Source organism: Monodelphis domestica, chromosome 2 (genome assembly GCF_027887165.1).
Source record: "Monodelphis domestica isolate mMonDom1 chromosome 2, mMonDom1.pri, whole genome shotgun sequence".
Lineage (NCBI taxonomy): Eukaryota > Metazoa > Chordata > Mammalia > Didelphimorphia > Didelphidae > Monodelphis > Monodelphis domestica.
The window spans coordinates 78,369,898-78,387,232 of NC_077228.1; the positions used below are offsets into that span (position 1 = coordinate 78,369,898).

The 17,335-nt window shown below is 40.7% G+C and overlaps 1 protein-coding gene across 1 annotated transcript in view; it reads left to right on the plus strand.

Moving 5' to 3' along the window:
• CACNA1E (calcium voltage-gated channel subunit alpha1 E) overlaps positions 1-17,335 on the plus strand; it is a 667,319-nt gene that overhangs the window by 127,907 nt on the left and 522,077 nt on the right. Inside the window, exon 2 of the mRNA XM_056815619.1 lies at positions 656-1,136. Coding sequence (XP_056671597.1) covers positions 670-1,136 — 467 coding nt within the window. The 5' untranslated portion in view covers positions 656-669. The remainder of the gene's footprint in view (positions 1-655; positions 1,137-17,335) is intronic.

A 17,335-nucleotide genomic window follows, 5' to 3' on the forward strand; every position in this document is an offset into this window, starting at 1 on the left:
ATAGGTTAGGTAGGTAGGTAGATGTATGGATAGAAAGTTAGATGGCTGGCTGGCTGGATAGATGGATAGATTAGGTAGAGGTAGACAGATGGATAGAAAGATAGATGGATGGATGGATAGATGGATAGAATAGGTAGGTAGGTAGATAGATGTATGAATAGAAAGATTGATGAATGGATGGATGGATAGATTAGATAGGTATGGAATGTGAATGGATGGATAGATTTAGTATTTATTAAAATTTCTGTGTGCTAGGCACTATGCAAAGCCTGGGTATACAAATACAAGCAATTAAGAAAGTCTTTGCCCTGGTGGAACTTCCATGCTAAGTGAGATTAGAAGAAAAGAAAAATGGGAGCTGAAAAATGCCATGAAATAGTAAGGGAAGTGACTTGAAGTTGTGGTTCCATGCAAGTTAAGGCAAAGTCTAACCTATAAGAGTTGAAAGATTCTGAGGCAGAATCCAGATCACCAGTGGTGAGAAGGTAAAGATTATGATCCTAGTAGAGGAAGCATGGTATAGAAAGGGCTGAGAGTTCTTTTTTGCCTGGTGATTTTATTGTGGAGTGACACTGAGCAAAGATGACCCCTCAATGGAAAAGGATTTGTCATTGACTTTTTTCCCCATCTGTCCCTTCTCCTCCTTTTCTTCTAGAGCGATGTGCTGTGATGGTGCCAGATATGCATGGACTCAGCCCGTGCCCAGCCTACAAGTCCCAGGAGCTCATCCCGGCCTTGGCCACCGGGGAAAGCCCTGAGCTTGGTGTTTCCACCCACCGACACATCCTAGCCCTGCCTGAAGAAGAGACATGGCGCCAGCATGGCCCAGGCATGATGGCCACCCAGACTTCTGCTCTCCTGGATCCCGAGGCCCTGGAGGAGACAGGGGCCCTACCAGGATCCCCACGTGCCCTATGCTTCGATGCCTCTTCTGTCTTCTTCCCCATGCAGGAGGGTGAGGGCTCTGGATGGGAAGGCAGTGGTGCTCTGGATGCCAGTTTGAGCCCATTCCTCCCTGTGAGTCCAGAGGTTATGAAGCGGAGGCGGGGAGGGCTCATTGAACAGAGAGACATCATCAAGGCCCATGAAGCCCACAAGATGCAGAGTACACCTCAGGCCCGGAGGAAAGAATGGGAGTAAGTACAGGCTGGGGAGGTAGGTAGGACCTTCCTGAGAGGGCAGAGGAGGGGGAAATTATATGGGTCCCATGGAAAAGGTGGAGAATTGCCCTTGGGTCTCATGTGGTTGTGGTGTACGTGTTGCATGTCTTTGGGGTAGAGAACAGAAAGTTTCTTTTATTATGCTTCTATTGATGCTTCATGTAACTTTTGATGAGTCATTTGACTTTTCTGGGTCCCACTTTGCTAACCTGTAAAATGGGAGCAATCAGGTCTGCCCCCATATCTACTTGAGGAAGCTTCTCCAAGGATAAAAGAGCTGTGTGACATGCTTGAAGCTACTTTGAAGAAAAGAGCTGGGTAAATTCATGGAGGAATCAATCAAAACAGAAATTATCTCATCTTTCTGTTAAGAATTGCTGTTAAACATACCCATTTTTTCTAACACCATCCTTGGGGAAAATGAATAAAACTTTGGAGCATCTCTTTTTTAATTCAAAGTCAAAACTGTCCAAGAAAGGTGTCTGTCTATTGCCAGAGATGGTAGGTTCTTCTGACCTTGATCTTAGTCAAGATTTACAGAGGAAGATTTACATAACTTTAGTTTTTTTTTAAATAAATTTTTATCAAGCTCTTGTTAATACATCATCTAAATTTCCTAATATACCTTTCTATTCTTCACATCTCTAATTTCTTCCCATCTAGCTATCCATTATAGCAAGGAATAAAAAAAGGAAAACAAAAAACAATTCAGCAAAACTAACCACTATATTTTTTAAAATTCTAACATTACATGCATTCAAAGTCCCCTACTTCTGCAAACAGAGGGGGCTGAGAGTGGGAGAATAGGAGGTACCCTCTCATACCTCTTCTTTGGAACCAAGCTTAGTAACAATAATTTACAACATCCATTTTTAATTATTTTGTTATTGTTTTAATTGACATTGCTGAAGTAATTTAATCTGTGATTTCTTTGGTCCTACTTCACTTTGCATCATCTCACATGACTTCCCAGGCTTCTCTGAATTCCTCATATGCACCATTTATATACCATAAATGGCTTTTTTTTTTTAACAGATTGTAACTAGATACATAATTATTTAGGGTCTAAGCAACCACTTCCAAGAGCAGAAGCTAGAAATGAAAGGAGATTTCGGGCCTGGAATTTTCTCCCAGCTGTCCTAGTTTAATACAGATTTGATCAGACCTGTGATTTTTTTTTCCCTCTAAGAAATTTGAACTAGGAATGAGGAACTTAGTCTACCCAGGCAAATTAGCCCTCCCCCTCTCCAACTAAAGTCTTTAAGAGGGGGCATTGGGGTGGCTCAGTGGATTGAGAGCCAAGCCTAGAGATAGGAGCTCCTAGGTTAAAATCTGGTTTCAGACACTTCCCAGCTGTGTGACCCTGGGCAAGTCACTTGACCCCCATTGCCTAGCCCTTACCACTCTTCTGCCTTGGAGCCAATACACAGTATTGACTCCAAGATGGAAGGTAAGGGTTTAAAAAAAGTCTTTAAGAGTTAGATGGGGATCACAGAGTTAAGTACCTTTTTCAAACTGGACTCAAAAAACTAGTCTTCTTGACTCTGAGACCAAATCTAGTCATTATATCATGCTACCCCTCTCTATGTAATATAGACATTTTTGTCTTGATGCATTTGTATTTCTATTTACCATGTATCTTTGCATATTCCTTGTCCACACGTACCATATGCCATAGTCAAAAAGTATTTATCAACATAATCTCTTCTTTCAAGGAGCTAAAATTTTAATGGGGGAAGATAATACTGAAGAGGGATCTAAAAAAGGGTGAGGGAGTGGTACCTGACTGGGAGCATGTTGGTTAAATGGGGAAAATCAGAGATGGTTGATCTTGGGCTCTTCTCCAAATTTCAACTCCTGGGAAGAACCCACCAATGGGAGAAGAAGGAGACTCAGGAGGTGCTGAGGCACAGTCAAATAATCCAAAGAATTAGGGATGGCTGGTCTAGAGTCTTAGATGGTAAATTGTTAAATATCAAGAGCACATAGGCCCTAGAGAAAGCCTTGTGAGCATACTGGAAAGAACACTAGAAAGACTTGGTCAACCAGTTGGCTGGGCCACTTTCTGGCCAAGACTTCAATATAAACCTCTGAGCTCAACTTTATTGTCTATAAAATAAAACAAAAAAAATTATAGGACTTAGAAGTGTCTAGGCCCTTGGATCTCATGTGGTCTAAGCTCCTTACTTTGTAGAAAAAGAAACTGAGATGCAGGGAGTGGATTTTGTCCAGCACCTAGATGGTATGACTTGTCTGTTGCTGGGCAAAATGAATTTTAAGGCTTCTTCTAGCACTTGAAATTATATTATTTGAATAATTTTAGATGATGGGAAGAGTGACATTTTTACACAAATTAGATATGTTATACCATAAGATAATTCTGACTGGAGGCAGACGAATGGATATTTGAGGTAAGGCAAGTCTAAACATTTCTATGTCTCCTTGTTTATTTGTAAGGTGGAGATAATAATGCTACCTGGCCTGCCTTAAAGAGATAATTGAATTAAGAGTTGCAAGGAAATTGATGAGTCCAGTCCCTCATTTTATTGATGTGGAAGTGGAAGGCCTTCAAGATTAGATGACTTGTCCAAGGTCACAGGGACAGCATAAGTAGGACATTGGGGTGAATCCTAGCCATCTAACTCCAAATCTAGAAGGTTGGGGAGTATGGTGGAAAGACCACTGGAATTAGAGTTAAGGAAGACTCTTTATTCAATCATTTTTCAGTCATGTCCAACTTTTAATGACTATTTTTTTTTGGCAAAGATACTAGAGTGGTTCACCATTTACTTTTCCAGCTCATTTTACTAATAAGGAAACTAAGTAAAACAGAATTAAGTGACTCACCCACAGTCACACAGGTAAAAAGTGTCTGAGGCCAGATTAAAATTTAGGAAGACAAGTCTTCTTTGACTCTGGTCCCAGCACTCTATACACTCTACCACCAAGCTGCCCAAGGAAGAATGAACTTCTGGCATTTACTAGCTGGGTGACCATAGAGAAAACCCTTAGACTCTCTATGCCTCAATTTTCTCATCTGTAAAATGGAAATGATAATAATATTTTATATCACCTACCTAGTATAGGGGTTGAAAGGGAAAAATGAAGGTATGATGGTAGGAGCCCTGGGGAGAAGAAGGAGAATGACATAATAAAGTACTTTGCAAAACTCAAAAGGCCAAGTAAATATCAGTTATTATTTATTACTAGGATGTAAGAATCAAATACAATCACATACATACATCACAATATTGGGAAAAATATAAAGTAATATTAGATAAGAGTTGTCTCCTTACCCTTTAGCTTATATTATAATCTTGGCACTTAATTACTTCAGAGAAATAGCTGGGATAGAGTAGTTGCAGGGCTGGCCCTTGAGTCAGGAAGACCTAGTTTCAATTCCTGCCTCTAGTTCATATTGACTCTGCGACTGGGAAATCCTTTACTTTTTCTTGATATGCCAGGCAACTCCTTCAAACTCTAAGAAACAAATGCATTATCAGTTTATTTTGGCGGAAGAAATTTCCATACCAGATATTCCCCACATTGATGAAATTATAAGTCTGGATCTTCTCCCCCCCCCCTTGTGTCCTTGCTCTATCCCTTACCTAGATCATAGGATGTATATTTAGAGATGGAAAGAATACTGGAAGCCATTAAGTCCAACCTCTTCATTTACAGATGAAGAAACTCAGGGATAGAGAGGGGAAGAGACTCATCCAAAGTCAGAAAAGTATGATATGGCAGAACCAGGATTAAACCCAACTTCCACCCTTGCCCCTGAATCTAGTTACTTTTCCATGACATCCCAATTATAGGGTCTTAAGCCAAGTCTCTGTGTGGCACCCAGCACTTGGCACTGTGCCCTGGATGTATGAAGAGTTAGGTGATACAGTAAATGTAGTGCTATGCCTAGAGTGAGGAAGACCTGACTTCAAATCTGGTTTGGTTACTGAGGAAATTGAGAAGATAAGAACAGCAAATGGTAATGGAAATTGGGTGAACCATGCGGACTCCATCTTGTGACTCAGTTCTGGAACTAGCCAGTTCCCTCTCTATTCAATTATGTGTCTAGTCCAACTTCTGTCTTGTGAGGAAACTTTATTCAATTGTGGGAATGGTGAGAGAACCTTATTTCATTGTTTGACCAAGATCTATGTATCTGGGAAGCTGGACCATCTCTATCTGTTGCTTAGAGACCCTTACCTAAGACCTAGGTTATGTTGACTGGAAACCCAGTAGTTGTTGTTTTTGTTTGTTTGTTTGTTTTGTTTTGTGTTTTTTTTTTTTTACAGTTGTGCCTCTTATGCAACTTATATGAGTTATCTGAAAACTGGCTCCATAGTGATCAATCAGTTATTGTTTCCATGTTCTTTTGACTGAATGCAGACACTTACGGGAGAGTGAAATGTCTCTTTTTCTAATTTCAGAGAATGATATCTATTTGCTCTCATCTTCCCAACTTGGAAAGTCTACAATCTTCTCCCCAATTAGAAATCAGATGACCTAATTTTATATCCTGGTAAATGATTTTCTTTTAATTAATTGGCCTTATTCGGGAAATTGTAAGGCACAAAATTCTGTCTTCCCTTATATTCAAGGTTTAACCCAAAGCTGAGGAGGTCTTGTCCTTATTTGTTTGTTTGGCATGCATTTCTTAAGGAATTGATATGCTCAGACACTTAAACCTTTATTTCCTCAATCATTTCATCTTTTACCCGTCACAACACCTTTGTGACCCTGGGCAAGTCACTTAACCTCTGCCTGTCTCTGTTTCCTTTCCTGTAAAATGAGGATAATACTCTTTACTTTTTAGAGCTGTTGTGAGAATCACTGAGCTAACCTAACTGAAGGGCTTTACAAACATTAAAGTACTATTTCAGTGCTAGCTTTGATGATCGATTATCACTGTTTGAACCTTCAGAGTACTCAGCCTAAGACTCTACTAACCAGAGCATCAGTGCTTAGCTTGGTGCTAAGGAAGGGGAAGGGAGATGGGAAGATGTGCCTTAAAAACAATTGCCCAAATGAGGCCAATTAATTAAAAGAAAATTTACCAGGATATAAAATTAGGTCATCTGATTTCTAATTGGGGGGAAGATTGAGGACTTTCCAAGTTGGGAAGATGAGAGCAAATAGATATCATTCTCTGAAATTAGAAAAAGAGACATTTCACTCTCCTGTAAGTGTCTGCATTCAGTCAAAAGAACATGGAAACAATAACTGATTGATCACTATGGAATCAGTTTCCATCTTAAGAAGGCGATTTGTTTCATCATGAAACTAAGTCTACCAGATGATTAAAAATGAAGTCAGGTGACATTGGCATGTAGCCTGCAGGAGGAGGTAACACCTGGAGAGGGTAGAGGGAGTTATAGTTGTTCTGAGCAAAGAAGAAAGAGTGTGGGTTTGGCCCCCACAGGCCAGCTCTGAGAAAGAAGGGAAAGGTTTGTGAGCCCAATATGGCAGGTCTAATGGAAAGCTTGATTCTTTGGAAGTGACAGTGACTATAGACTTGGAGCTAAAAGGATATGTGAGAATTTCAGGTCTAATCTCCTTGGTTTTATAGAAGAAGAAAGGGAGAGTCCCAGGGATTGATTTAATTACCGGAAGTCATACAAGGATTAAGAAAAAGAGCTGAGATTTGAACCCAGGGCTTTTGACTTGAAATGAAATTGTCTTTCTATTATACTATGGTCAGGAAGTTAAAATTCAGCTTATGTTGAAGTGGAAGAATATTTCTCAGCTCTTTCTATTATACGATGTCCAGAAAGCTAAAATCTAGTTTATGCAGAAGTGAAAGGGTTAACACTTCTCAGCCAGCCATAGATATAGATTTTAGAAAGCAACAGAACAAAGGCCATTCTTTAGTTTGCTTCCTTCACTAAGCCACCCTTGGGACCCAGAGCTACTCTGTCATTCCTCACATCATTCCCAGGGTAAAGGAGATAGGCATCTGTGAAAGGGGAGCTTCAGAGCCCTCAGAAGTCACACAGGGCACTGGTAGGGGTTCTTTAAGGGCACCAGGTGAGCCTGATCACCAGACCACTCCGTGGGTGCAAAGTGAAATGAAGTGGTTTGGTAGATTTACCCCAAGTAGTTGGAAAAGGGGAGCAGGGTGGACTGTTCTCAACAGAGTGAGAATGCCAGAATGACAGAAGCCAAATTTTCCTTATGATGGATCTGTGCATTTTCTTGACCATATTTATTCCCTAAGATAGCTAGCTATGTGGTAAAGCCATGGGGACTCTTAGGTCACTTACTGTATAAGGCACCTTTGGTCAATCAGTCATCACCAACCTTTTATTTAAACACTGAGCTAGGTCTTGGGGATACAAAGCCAAACAGAAAATTGATCCTTCTCTTAAGGAGTTTCCCTGGAAGCTTCTATCAGGGAATCTGTGAATCCATATAAATATGTGCAAAATACATACAGAATAATTTTGGGAAGGAAGTCACTTGTGGTTGGGTGGGGAAGGGGAGAAAAACATGTCTGCAAGTGGAGGATAAAAATGAAGCATCATTGGCGTGCCATGGAGCATTCTCTTTTCCTTATCTTCTTTAGGGGATCCACATGACCATCCACTTGTGGCATCTAGAGATGGTGTCCTTCAGGAGAAAGAACAGGAATCCCAGCCATGTCATGTACTAATTATAGGAGTCACTTAAACTTCTTGGGCCTCAGTTTCCTCACTTGCAAAATGAGATTGTTTGTTTCAGTGATCTCTAAAATCCCTTCTAGCTCTCCAATGTGAAGGGAAGTTCTCCTGCCTTCTGTCTCTTTCCTTCTCCAGACTTTCCCTGATCCTCCCTCTAACAGCTGATGGCAACCTCACATTCCACTTTCCTCTTTTTAAAGAGTGCTTCTCTTTAGGAAAGTGAGTCTTTGTGGTGCTAGAAGAGAGAACAGTTCGTCCTCTCCTGGTGACATTCAGCTCTAATGCTCTCCAGTATGAAATTCAGGGAGGGTTTGTCCGCCAGCCTTGCCAACCTTTCCCTCCCCTCTTCTCTCATTTTCTCCCGCCCAACACCCACACAATCTGACAACCCAGCCATGCTTTCAGCACCCCCCCCACCCCATGTTGCCAGCTTTTAAGAAAAAGCCGGCATTGGCACACAGTTGAGGACTTGGGTGATGCACGAAGAAGAATAGAAAATAATTTGGGAGAAGTCCAACATTACCCTTGTAATCCTGTTGAATGGTTACCTCAGATTTTGGTGGTTGAGAGAAACAGAGAAAATAAGAGCAGACTTCTTAAATATGAGGTCATTGTTTGGCCATGGCCACCCTTCAGACATGGGAAATGGCTAGAATCACATAAGAAAATTTACTTTGGTACCATAGTTCCCAGTTAGGACATTCTCATACTTTATTAGATGTTGCAAATATATTATGGGGAGAAGCAGAAGGGCTTGCTGCATATGACTTATATGACTTTAGCCAAGTCACTTAACCTCTTTGGGCTTCATTTTCCTCATATGTAAAAAGATAGAGTTGGACGGATCATCCTTAAATTCCTTTCCAGAGCAAAATCCACCATCCTATGATATGACAAATGGAGGTCACGATACTTGCCCTTCTGCCTCATAAAGGTTGTGATGAGGTAAGTCCTTGGTAAAACTGAACATATTGTAGAAACAGGAGTTATTATTACTAGAGGGGATTGCTGCCCAGATATTAGTGAGAATTGATGCTTCCTGAAGTCTCTTCCAGCTTGGAATTTCTGTGTGTAGCTCAGTAGTCAGCTTAGAGGGGCTCTTCAGGGAGATCAAGGGAGAGGTAGCCTTCCATAAGGACCTGCAATAGTACTTGAAATTCCATTTTCAGATTCCTTAAAAGGCATTGTTTGTCTAACTATCTTCCAACAGTCAGTCAACAAACATTAATTAGTCACCTACTATATACCAGGCACTATGCAAAATGCTAGGAATTCAGAGAAAGGCAAAAACAGCCTCTGCTTTCCAGGAGAATGGCAGGAGAACCAATATGCAAACAGCTCTGAATGAACAAGCTGTATATAAGATAAATTGGAGATAATCAACAGAGGAAAGACACTAGCATTAAGGGGGACCTGAAAAGACTTCTCACAGAAGGTAAAATTTATATGAGACTTGAAAGAAGCCAAGGAAACCTAAGAGGTGGGCATTACATTTAATTTTATTTATTATTTAGGAATGAATATTTAAGTCACTTTAGGAAATTATTACTTAAGTACCAACTTAGACTTGTGAAGCCAAGGCAATAAATGGACATACATATTCCTGAAATGAGTTGGAAGTGGTTGGAAAGAGAGGCAAAGAATGGGATGTGCTCACTAAAAGGGGAAGTCTTGGGAAACTGAAGATTGTCTACTTCTTCTGTAGTGATGATGAAGAAGGTCACCAGGAGAAGAAGTTTGCCCTAGGATAAGGTTTCTTTGGCTGAAGGTGGGACTGGGTGGAGAGGAATTCATCTTTGTTTCAGTTGCCTAACATGGGAAGGGCATCTTGGGATCGGCTCTATAAATTTCGATGCTTTGGTAAAGTCCCAGTTGCTTCACACTAGTTATAGCCCTGTTCTAGGCACTAAGGTTAAAAAGACAAATATCTCACAGCGTTGTAGTGAAGATGAAATTAAATAATAGATGTGAGAGATACTATAAGAAGTTTAAAGTGTTATATACAAGCATTTATGTAGTTATTTTTGTACTTTCTTTGCAGCTTTGTGCAGTAAATAAAGCCATCCTCAGAATCTGGAAGAACTGCCTTTGACTATATGATATATCTATATCATATATACACTTGACTATATGATTTTTAGAAGTTAGTTAACCTCTCAGAGCCTCAGGCGACTAAGACTAGGACTAACAGAGCAAGAAAGAGTTGATGAGTTTGATCTTCTGTGAGAATTCTCATAGGTTTGTGTTGGCAAACTTATGGCATGTGTGCTGAAGGGAGTTGCTCCTCTCCTGCTCTCCATGGGTGCCTGAGGACATTTCTCCCATTTCTTACCCTTCTGTCTAGCAGCCCAAAGGGAGTGCTTCCTCCCTCCCCTGTTTGGGGTAAGGCATGGGGCTCATCATATGTGGCGTGAGGGTTGCAGTTTGGGCACTTGGTCTTTAAAAGATTTGCCATCACTGTCATTGGTCATGTCCTCACCTCTGACAAAAGCAAATGCTTTCTTAGCTTTTGCTTTCCTGGCATGGGCCAGTCAATTTCCCTCACCCCAATTCTAGACTAATAGTGGATGCCTGAAGGGAAAAAGTAGTCTTTTCTATAGAAAGAACTTTCTACAGCCCAGTTAGAATATTCTAGATTTCTAGATTCTATATTAGAATAGAATATTCAAACAAAAGCTTCAGTTTACAAAGCACTTGTTGCATTTATTACTTCATTTGATCATCAGGATACTTCTGTGAGGGAAGATAGAGCCATTTTACAAATCAAGAAATTGAGCCTTAGAGAAAGTAGGTGACCCACACCAAAGTTGTACAGTAAGTGAGCCAGCTTAGAGTTAGTGAGATAATGACAGAGATAGCTAGAATTTGAACCTAGCTTCTTCTGAGTCTGAGTTTTTTCTTGTCCTGCATCTGCCTCTAAAAATGAGGACCCTGTTTCAGAGCAAGAACCTTAATGCAGAGTCAGAATGGGTCTTATCCTACTTGGTAACCTGGAGAAATCAGGGGGTGATAACAAGCACCCCTTGCCAGATATTCTGTCTCTCCCCTTCATGGACCCATGATCAGGTGGGAGGTGGGATGGGTAATGATGGTTGGGAGCCCACTTGCCCTGTTTCTCACCAAAAGAGCTGAGCAAGGACTTGGTAAAGGATAATCAGATCAAAGATGTGAGCAGAGTTAAGAGAGACTCCAGAAGTCAGTATCTTTGTTTGATAGAGCAACAAGAATCTTTCGGGATTCTCTTATTAGAAACACCTTCTTTCTTGCATCTCACATTCTGTTTTATTTTGTCTCTATTTAATCGATTGTATAATAGTGAATATATATATATATATATATATATATATATATATATATATATATATATATATGGTCCCAAAATCTTAGTGCAATTTTAAACTTTATTAGCTTTAGAGACACAACCACAGCAAGACTTTGGGGACATCTGTGTATTATGCTTTATTCCCTTACTTGACTGTAACTTTTAAGGGGGCAAGGATGGTACTGTATTAGTTAGGAGCTTCTTTTACAAAAGTAGATCAGCATGTTCTTGAAATTTATAATCTTAGGGAGGTTCTTGAGAGCACTGAGTTTGTGACTTGCCCAGTATATGTGGCAGAGGTGGGACTTGAACTAAGAACTGTCTCAGACCAATTCTCTTTCTCCTGAGCTATGCTGCTTCTCTTTGCATATTGCGAATCTTTAATAAATATTTATTAAATGAGTAAATGTCTAGGATCCCCCTAGGAAATGTGCTGATGGGGGTCGGCAGCAGTGGAGTCCAAGTTAAATGGTGCTTTGAGATCATAGCTTTTAACTAGTTGGCATATATTGTCAATAGAATAAAAACTCCTACCTTGTGACTTTCCTGTGTCCTACTCTCAATTGATAAGGTCTTGCCTGACATTCTAAGCCTAAATAAAGGGAGGGGGGAGCACTGGACCTAACTTGAAGGTTGATAGATGATGTTATGACTTTCTTCAAGTTGATAAGAGCTTGCAAGGCTGAGAAAGGACACCCAAGCAACCATGAAGGTCCAAACAGATGATGTTAAACAGGACATAGGAGGGAACATCATATATGTCCGGTGGAGATCTTTGCAATTAAGGGAAGATCTTTATGATTAGGGAAACTCTCCCGAGCCCCACACATGCCCCCTTTCTTCTTTTCAAGTCTCTTCTCCTTCCCTTCTCCTTGGAATGTCCCTGGCACACCCAGGGGAGGAACATTCTGGGGAAAGGCAGAGAATTTCCAGCCCCTCAGTAAATCTAGCAATCTAAAACCCCTGGCAATGGCTGCAATTCCATCTTGACTGAAGCCATTTCATCATTACAGGGGCCATTCCACCATCTTTTGTCTTTCTTGAATAAACACTTTCATGCCTTCAGATGAACTGGTCTGTGCTGCAGTTCTTTGGGTGAGGACCAGCATTTGCTCTCCCACCTCAGACTCGTTCTCCCACAATCATGCACATATGAAATAAGGTTTCCAAGTAGAGTGAGATCTCCATTTCCTTCAGTAGTCCCCATCATCCCAAGCTTAGGAAGATCTGACCAAAGTAGAAAAGGAGTTCCTGATGCTGCCACCTGTTGGTAAAGGGCACTCATTAGCTTGCCATACCACAAAGACTGGCTTTGGAGAGTCTGGAAAGGTAAAAATACTTGAAAATAGGGAGTCGTAGTCAGTAAAAAATTAAGAAATTGGAATCAGACTTGGGCATCTCCAATTATCCAATTTAAAAGGCTATCAAGTGTTGTCAAGGAACTCTGGGCAGAACCTGAGCCTGCTGGGCAGAAATCAAAATATCTTTGACTTTCTCCAGGATGTGATGTCATTCTGGTGATCAGAATGGATGCTTTGGGAAGTTTTGACACAGATCAGAACTGGAAGGGGCCAATTCCTACTCATGAAACAGATAAAGAAAATGGAGACCCAGAGATAGAAATGGTTATCCAGCTAATAAATGGAAGAACCAGAAATCAAACTCGGATTCTTTTCAGCTCTTACAGACTGGTCTGTTATAAGAACAAAACAAATACTTTATTTTTATTTATTTTTCCATATTTTTCCATGGTTACAGGATTCATTTTCTCTCCCTCCCTATTTCCCTTCCCCCGTCCCGTAGCTGACAAGCAATTCCACTGGGTTATACATGTGTTATCACCTATTTCCATAATTATTCATTTTTGTAATAGAGCAGTCTTTTAAAACCCAACCCCCCAATCATATGCCCATATAAACAAATGGTAAATCATCTGTTTTCTTCTGTGACAAAACAAAAACTTTAATGGGGCTAGACTTAAGAAATAGTACCTTGACAGTTATGGCTTCCTCCACGCCTCTTTCTTCCTTTTCCCCTCTTCTCCCCACCTCCAAATATAGCTGAAATTTAATCAGAGGTTATCAGAGAGCTCAGAATTTGTAAACACAGCCATATTCCAGGTAGTGCTGACCTCTTGAAGTCTGCTACAGACTTTTGTCCTCATCTCATGCCCCATGATATTTCTTCTGTTTTGTTGGAATTCTCAGAGCATTTGTGACAAATTCAAAATACCTCAGCCTTCCCAGAGTGCTAGAGCTTGCAAGCTGGGGCTCAAGCACTTCCATTTTCAGAGTTATTCTTCACCTGGGTTAAAATACAAGGAGAGCAGCAAAAGACAAAAGCAGCATGCTATAATGCAAAGAAAGCTTTTTTTTTTTTAATCAGAGCTTTGGGTTTGAATTCTGGGTTCTGTACTTCTTAACTGTGTGATCCAGAGGAAGTTGCTTCCCTCTCTGAGCCTTAGTTTCCTCATCTGTGAAATGGGATGAACAATAAAGTTTGTACAACCTATTGCACTGAATTATTGTGGGGAAATTCTTTGTCTACCTCAAAGTGCTCTGTTAATGTTAATTGTGCTAGGAGCTTTGTCTATCAGGTCCCAGTAGGACTCTTACTTCCTCACCCCATTTGAAGCTGAGTGTGAGGAGCTGACACCTTGACTGCCATTTTCCCTTACTTCCAAGTTCTGTCCCCAGGTTCCGGGTATATGGTCCATCTACCCAGACCAGCCTGACTCTATTCTCCTCCACAATGAATGAGTTATCTCCAGGAGAGGAATGTACTCTCTTCAGGAATGTGGTGAGATCCAAAGATCATCCTTGTGCTCAGCTGACTCACCAGAGCTGGAGAGCTAGGAGGAAGCAAAGATAGGGGCCCCTCGCCAACTCCCTTGGCTTGCCACTCTTCTTTTTCCAAGTCATCATGTTTTTGTCCTGTTTTGTGGTGCCATCGAGTGGCGATATCTCAGCAGTGCAAGCCAAGGTGATCAGACTAGGAAATCTTGGAAAATGGCAGTCCTGTGGCAAAAAGCAGAGATGTTAAAGCAGGACCTTTAAGATGTTAAAGAGACCTTTAAGATTATCTAGCCTATACTCTGCTATCACATATGAAGAAACTGAGTCACAAAAATTGAAGTAGCTTGCTCAAGATCAAGCAACTGAGTCAGAGTTCACATGATTTGAAGTCAGGTCCATTTAATGTTCTCTCCACAATGGCATACTGATTTCTGGTCGGGGTGTCTTCTATATCAAGGTACTCCAAAATATGAATATGGAAGAGACCTAGGGCAAGTCCCTTTCTTCTGCCTGAACCAGATAGTGTATTTGAGGACAAGCAGCATTTGCTATTTTGAATAGTAGTGAGCATTTATATAGTCCTTTGAAGTTTGCAAACTACTTTTCTTATACTGTCTCATATGGGTTTCACAACAACTGTGTCATGTAAGTACTATTTAAATCCTCATTTTACATAAAAGGAAACTGAAACAGACAGGTCAAGTGATTTGTCCAAGGCCACATAGCTAAGTACCTCCAATAGGATTTGAACTCAGTTCTCTTCTGGCTCCAGGTACAGAACTTAATGATCCATCATTTTTACTAATGAGGGCATTCTGTCTACTGACAAAGATGGTGGTTTCCCTGCTTAACATCATCTTGACCATCCATCCATGACCATCCATGGAACATCCATGACCAAAAATATCATCATTTGGTGGCCAAACTTCTTTTGATGAGCTTAAAGTCATCATTAATCTAGTTTGGTCTCTGGAAGACAAATATACAGTTTGTTACCAAGGCCAAAAGAGAAGGAATACCAAGCACTTAAAAAGTAGAAGTTCTACTTTGATTTTTCTTAAAATTTATAGGAATAAAGCTGGCAAAGACCTTAGAAATGATGCAGTCCAAACCTTTATTTTTTTACAAATGGGAAAACTGAAGTCCAAGGAAATGAAATTACTTCCCAAAGATCATATGGGTAGTCAGTAGCAGAGCCAGGATTGGAATCTGGGTCTCCTGACTTTGAATATAGTATTTTCATTCCCATAGGCTTTAATTTTAGTTCCTTCTCTGAGAATATGCTTTCTGTTCCATTGTGTTCCACTCCTTTGCCTTTACCTACTTTATCTTCTCTCCTCCCTCTCTTCTCCTTTTCATCTCTTGTTTCCCTCTCTTTTTCTTGACCTTTTATCACTCTTTCTCATGTTTCCCCAGAAGAGCAAAGCAGTGGGCAAGTAGGTAGGTAGATTGGAGTAGAGAGGAAGGAAAACCCTTTCTGTTCTGTTTATTTCCCTTCCTTTTCCTCACCTGGAAATATTTCCCTGGTCTATTTCTAAACTGCCTAAAGCAGAGCTGAGAAAGCATTTGTCCGTGGGCAAATTTAGAAAACTGTACCTCCTCTGGCTTGTTACTATGCACTGGGGACTTTGAGCCTTTCCTGGAACATATGAAACTTGAGATCACATAATAAGCACCGACTACTTATACAGAGAAGAATATTCTGACATTAGGAATAAATGAATTTAGAAAAAGTGATATCATCATTATTATCATCAATGAGATTCAGTGTGGGTGTGGTGGAGTGAGTAAGGACAGAAATGGCTTTAAATCCTCCTCTTCCTTGGGCAAACCATACAATGTTTCCAAGACTCAGTTTCTTCATCTGTAAAATAGAGGTAAGCATATCTAAAATACTTACCTTGAGGGGTTGTTGTAAGGCTCAAATGATGTAGTGTATATAAAGTTCATTGTAAATAATTAAACACCATTATTATTGATATTTTCCTCAGCATCTAGAACAGGGATGGAGGGAGTATGGTGTCAACTTTCTCAGACTCCATCTTACTTTCCTCATAACACACCGCCCTAATCTTGTCACCATCCCTTCTTCTCTCTCCTCCACACTCTCCACTCCCTATGCCATTATCCATCACAGGATTGGAAGTCTTGGAGCAAGGAAGGACCTTAATGGCCATCTGGTCCAACCCTCTTTTTACAGCTGAGAAAACTGGGCTCTGGAGTGTGAGATGCCTTGCTGCGGGTCAATCATGCTGCATAAGAAAGCTCATCGAAGAAAGCATCCTCCCCTTCACTTCTCCTTCATAGGCATGCAGTCTCTGGGACCCCTCAAACAGCCACAAATTGAAATGTGAACTTTTGCAGCTCTGTTATCTCTTTGGCCCCATCAGGGATGCCCGATGAATTAATAATAGACCAGCAGGACACAGAGGACAGGAGCCATTAATTGTCAGCCAGTGTGTTCAACCCCTCACTAAGCCTCTAATTAGCACCCTCACAGCTTAGGCTTCATCTCGGGCCAGAGCCATCCTTTTGGAATCCTTCGGGCTCAGCTTGTGGCATCCGGGCACAGGGGGAAGAAACTTGGATCCTTCCTTGGAGAGGAGGGCTTGTCAGAGATGGGCTGTGTTAAGAAGTTTCTTAAAAGGATCCTGAGATGCTGCCTATGGAGATGGAAGGATGTAGAAGTGTGTGGGGTGATAAGGGCTCTAAGAGTAGTATAATGGTATATAAGAAAAGGATTCCCCTTCTTTTTTCTTGAGGCTTTGGTGTAACCAGGGTTCTTAAGCTGCCTAAATTTCATGGGCCCCTTTGACTGCCTGGTGACGTCTATGGGCTCCTCAAAATATTGTTTTTAGTGCACAAAATAAAATACATAGGATTATAAAGGAAAACAATTATACTGAAATAGTTTAAAACTATATTTCCATGTCCCCTAGGCTCTGGTGATTATTGTTAGCCTCCAGACTGTTCTGAAAATGTCCCAAATTGGAGAATTTACCTAGGTATTTATTTCTAGAGAGCTTCTATATGACCAGGAAGATTACTTATTCATTCATACCTTGAAGTTAAGCACTGCCCTCTCCTGGTAGTGTCTGTTAAAATGCAAAAAACAACCGAAACAAACCAAAAAATCTTATATTTCAAATTGTAAAAATCTTGAATTATGGGAAACATATTAAGCCCTTTTAGTATGAATTATTTTGTTCCTGGGGGGCTGGGGGTGGAGGTTGAAGTAGACAGATTCAGGTCCCTGGAATCCAGGAATGGGAGGCAAGGAAAGGAGAGAAAAGACCTTTGAAGATTAACGCCATCTATTTTAGAATTTTGCCCAGTTTCAGCTTTATGCGTTCCTTTGGTCTTTAGTGGACTAAGGATAACACAGAAATTATTACTGCC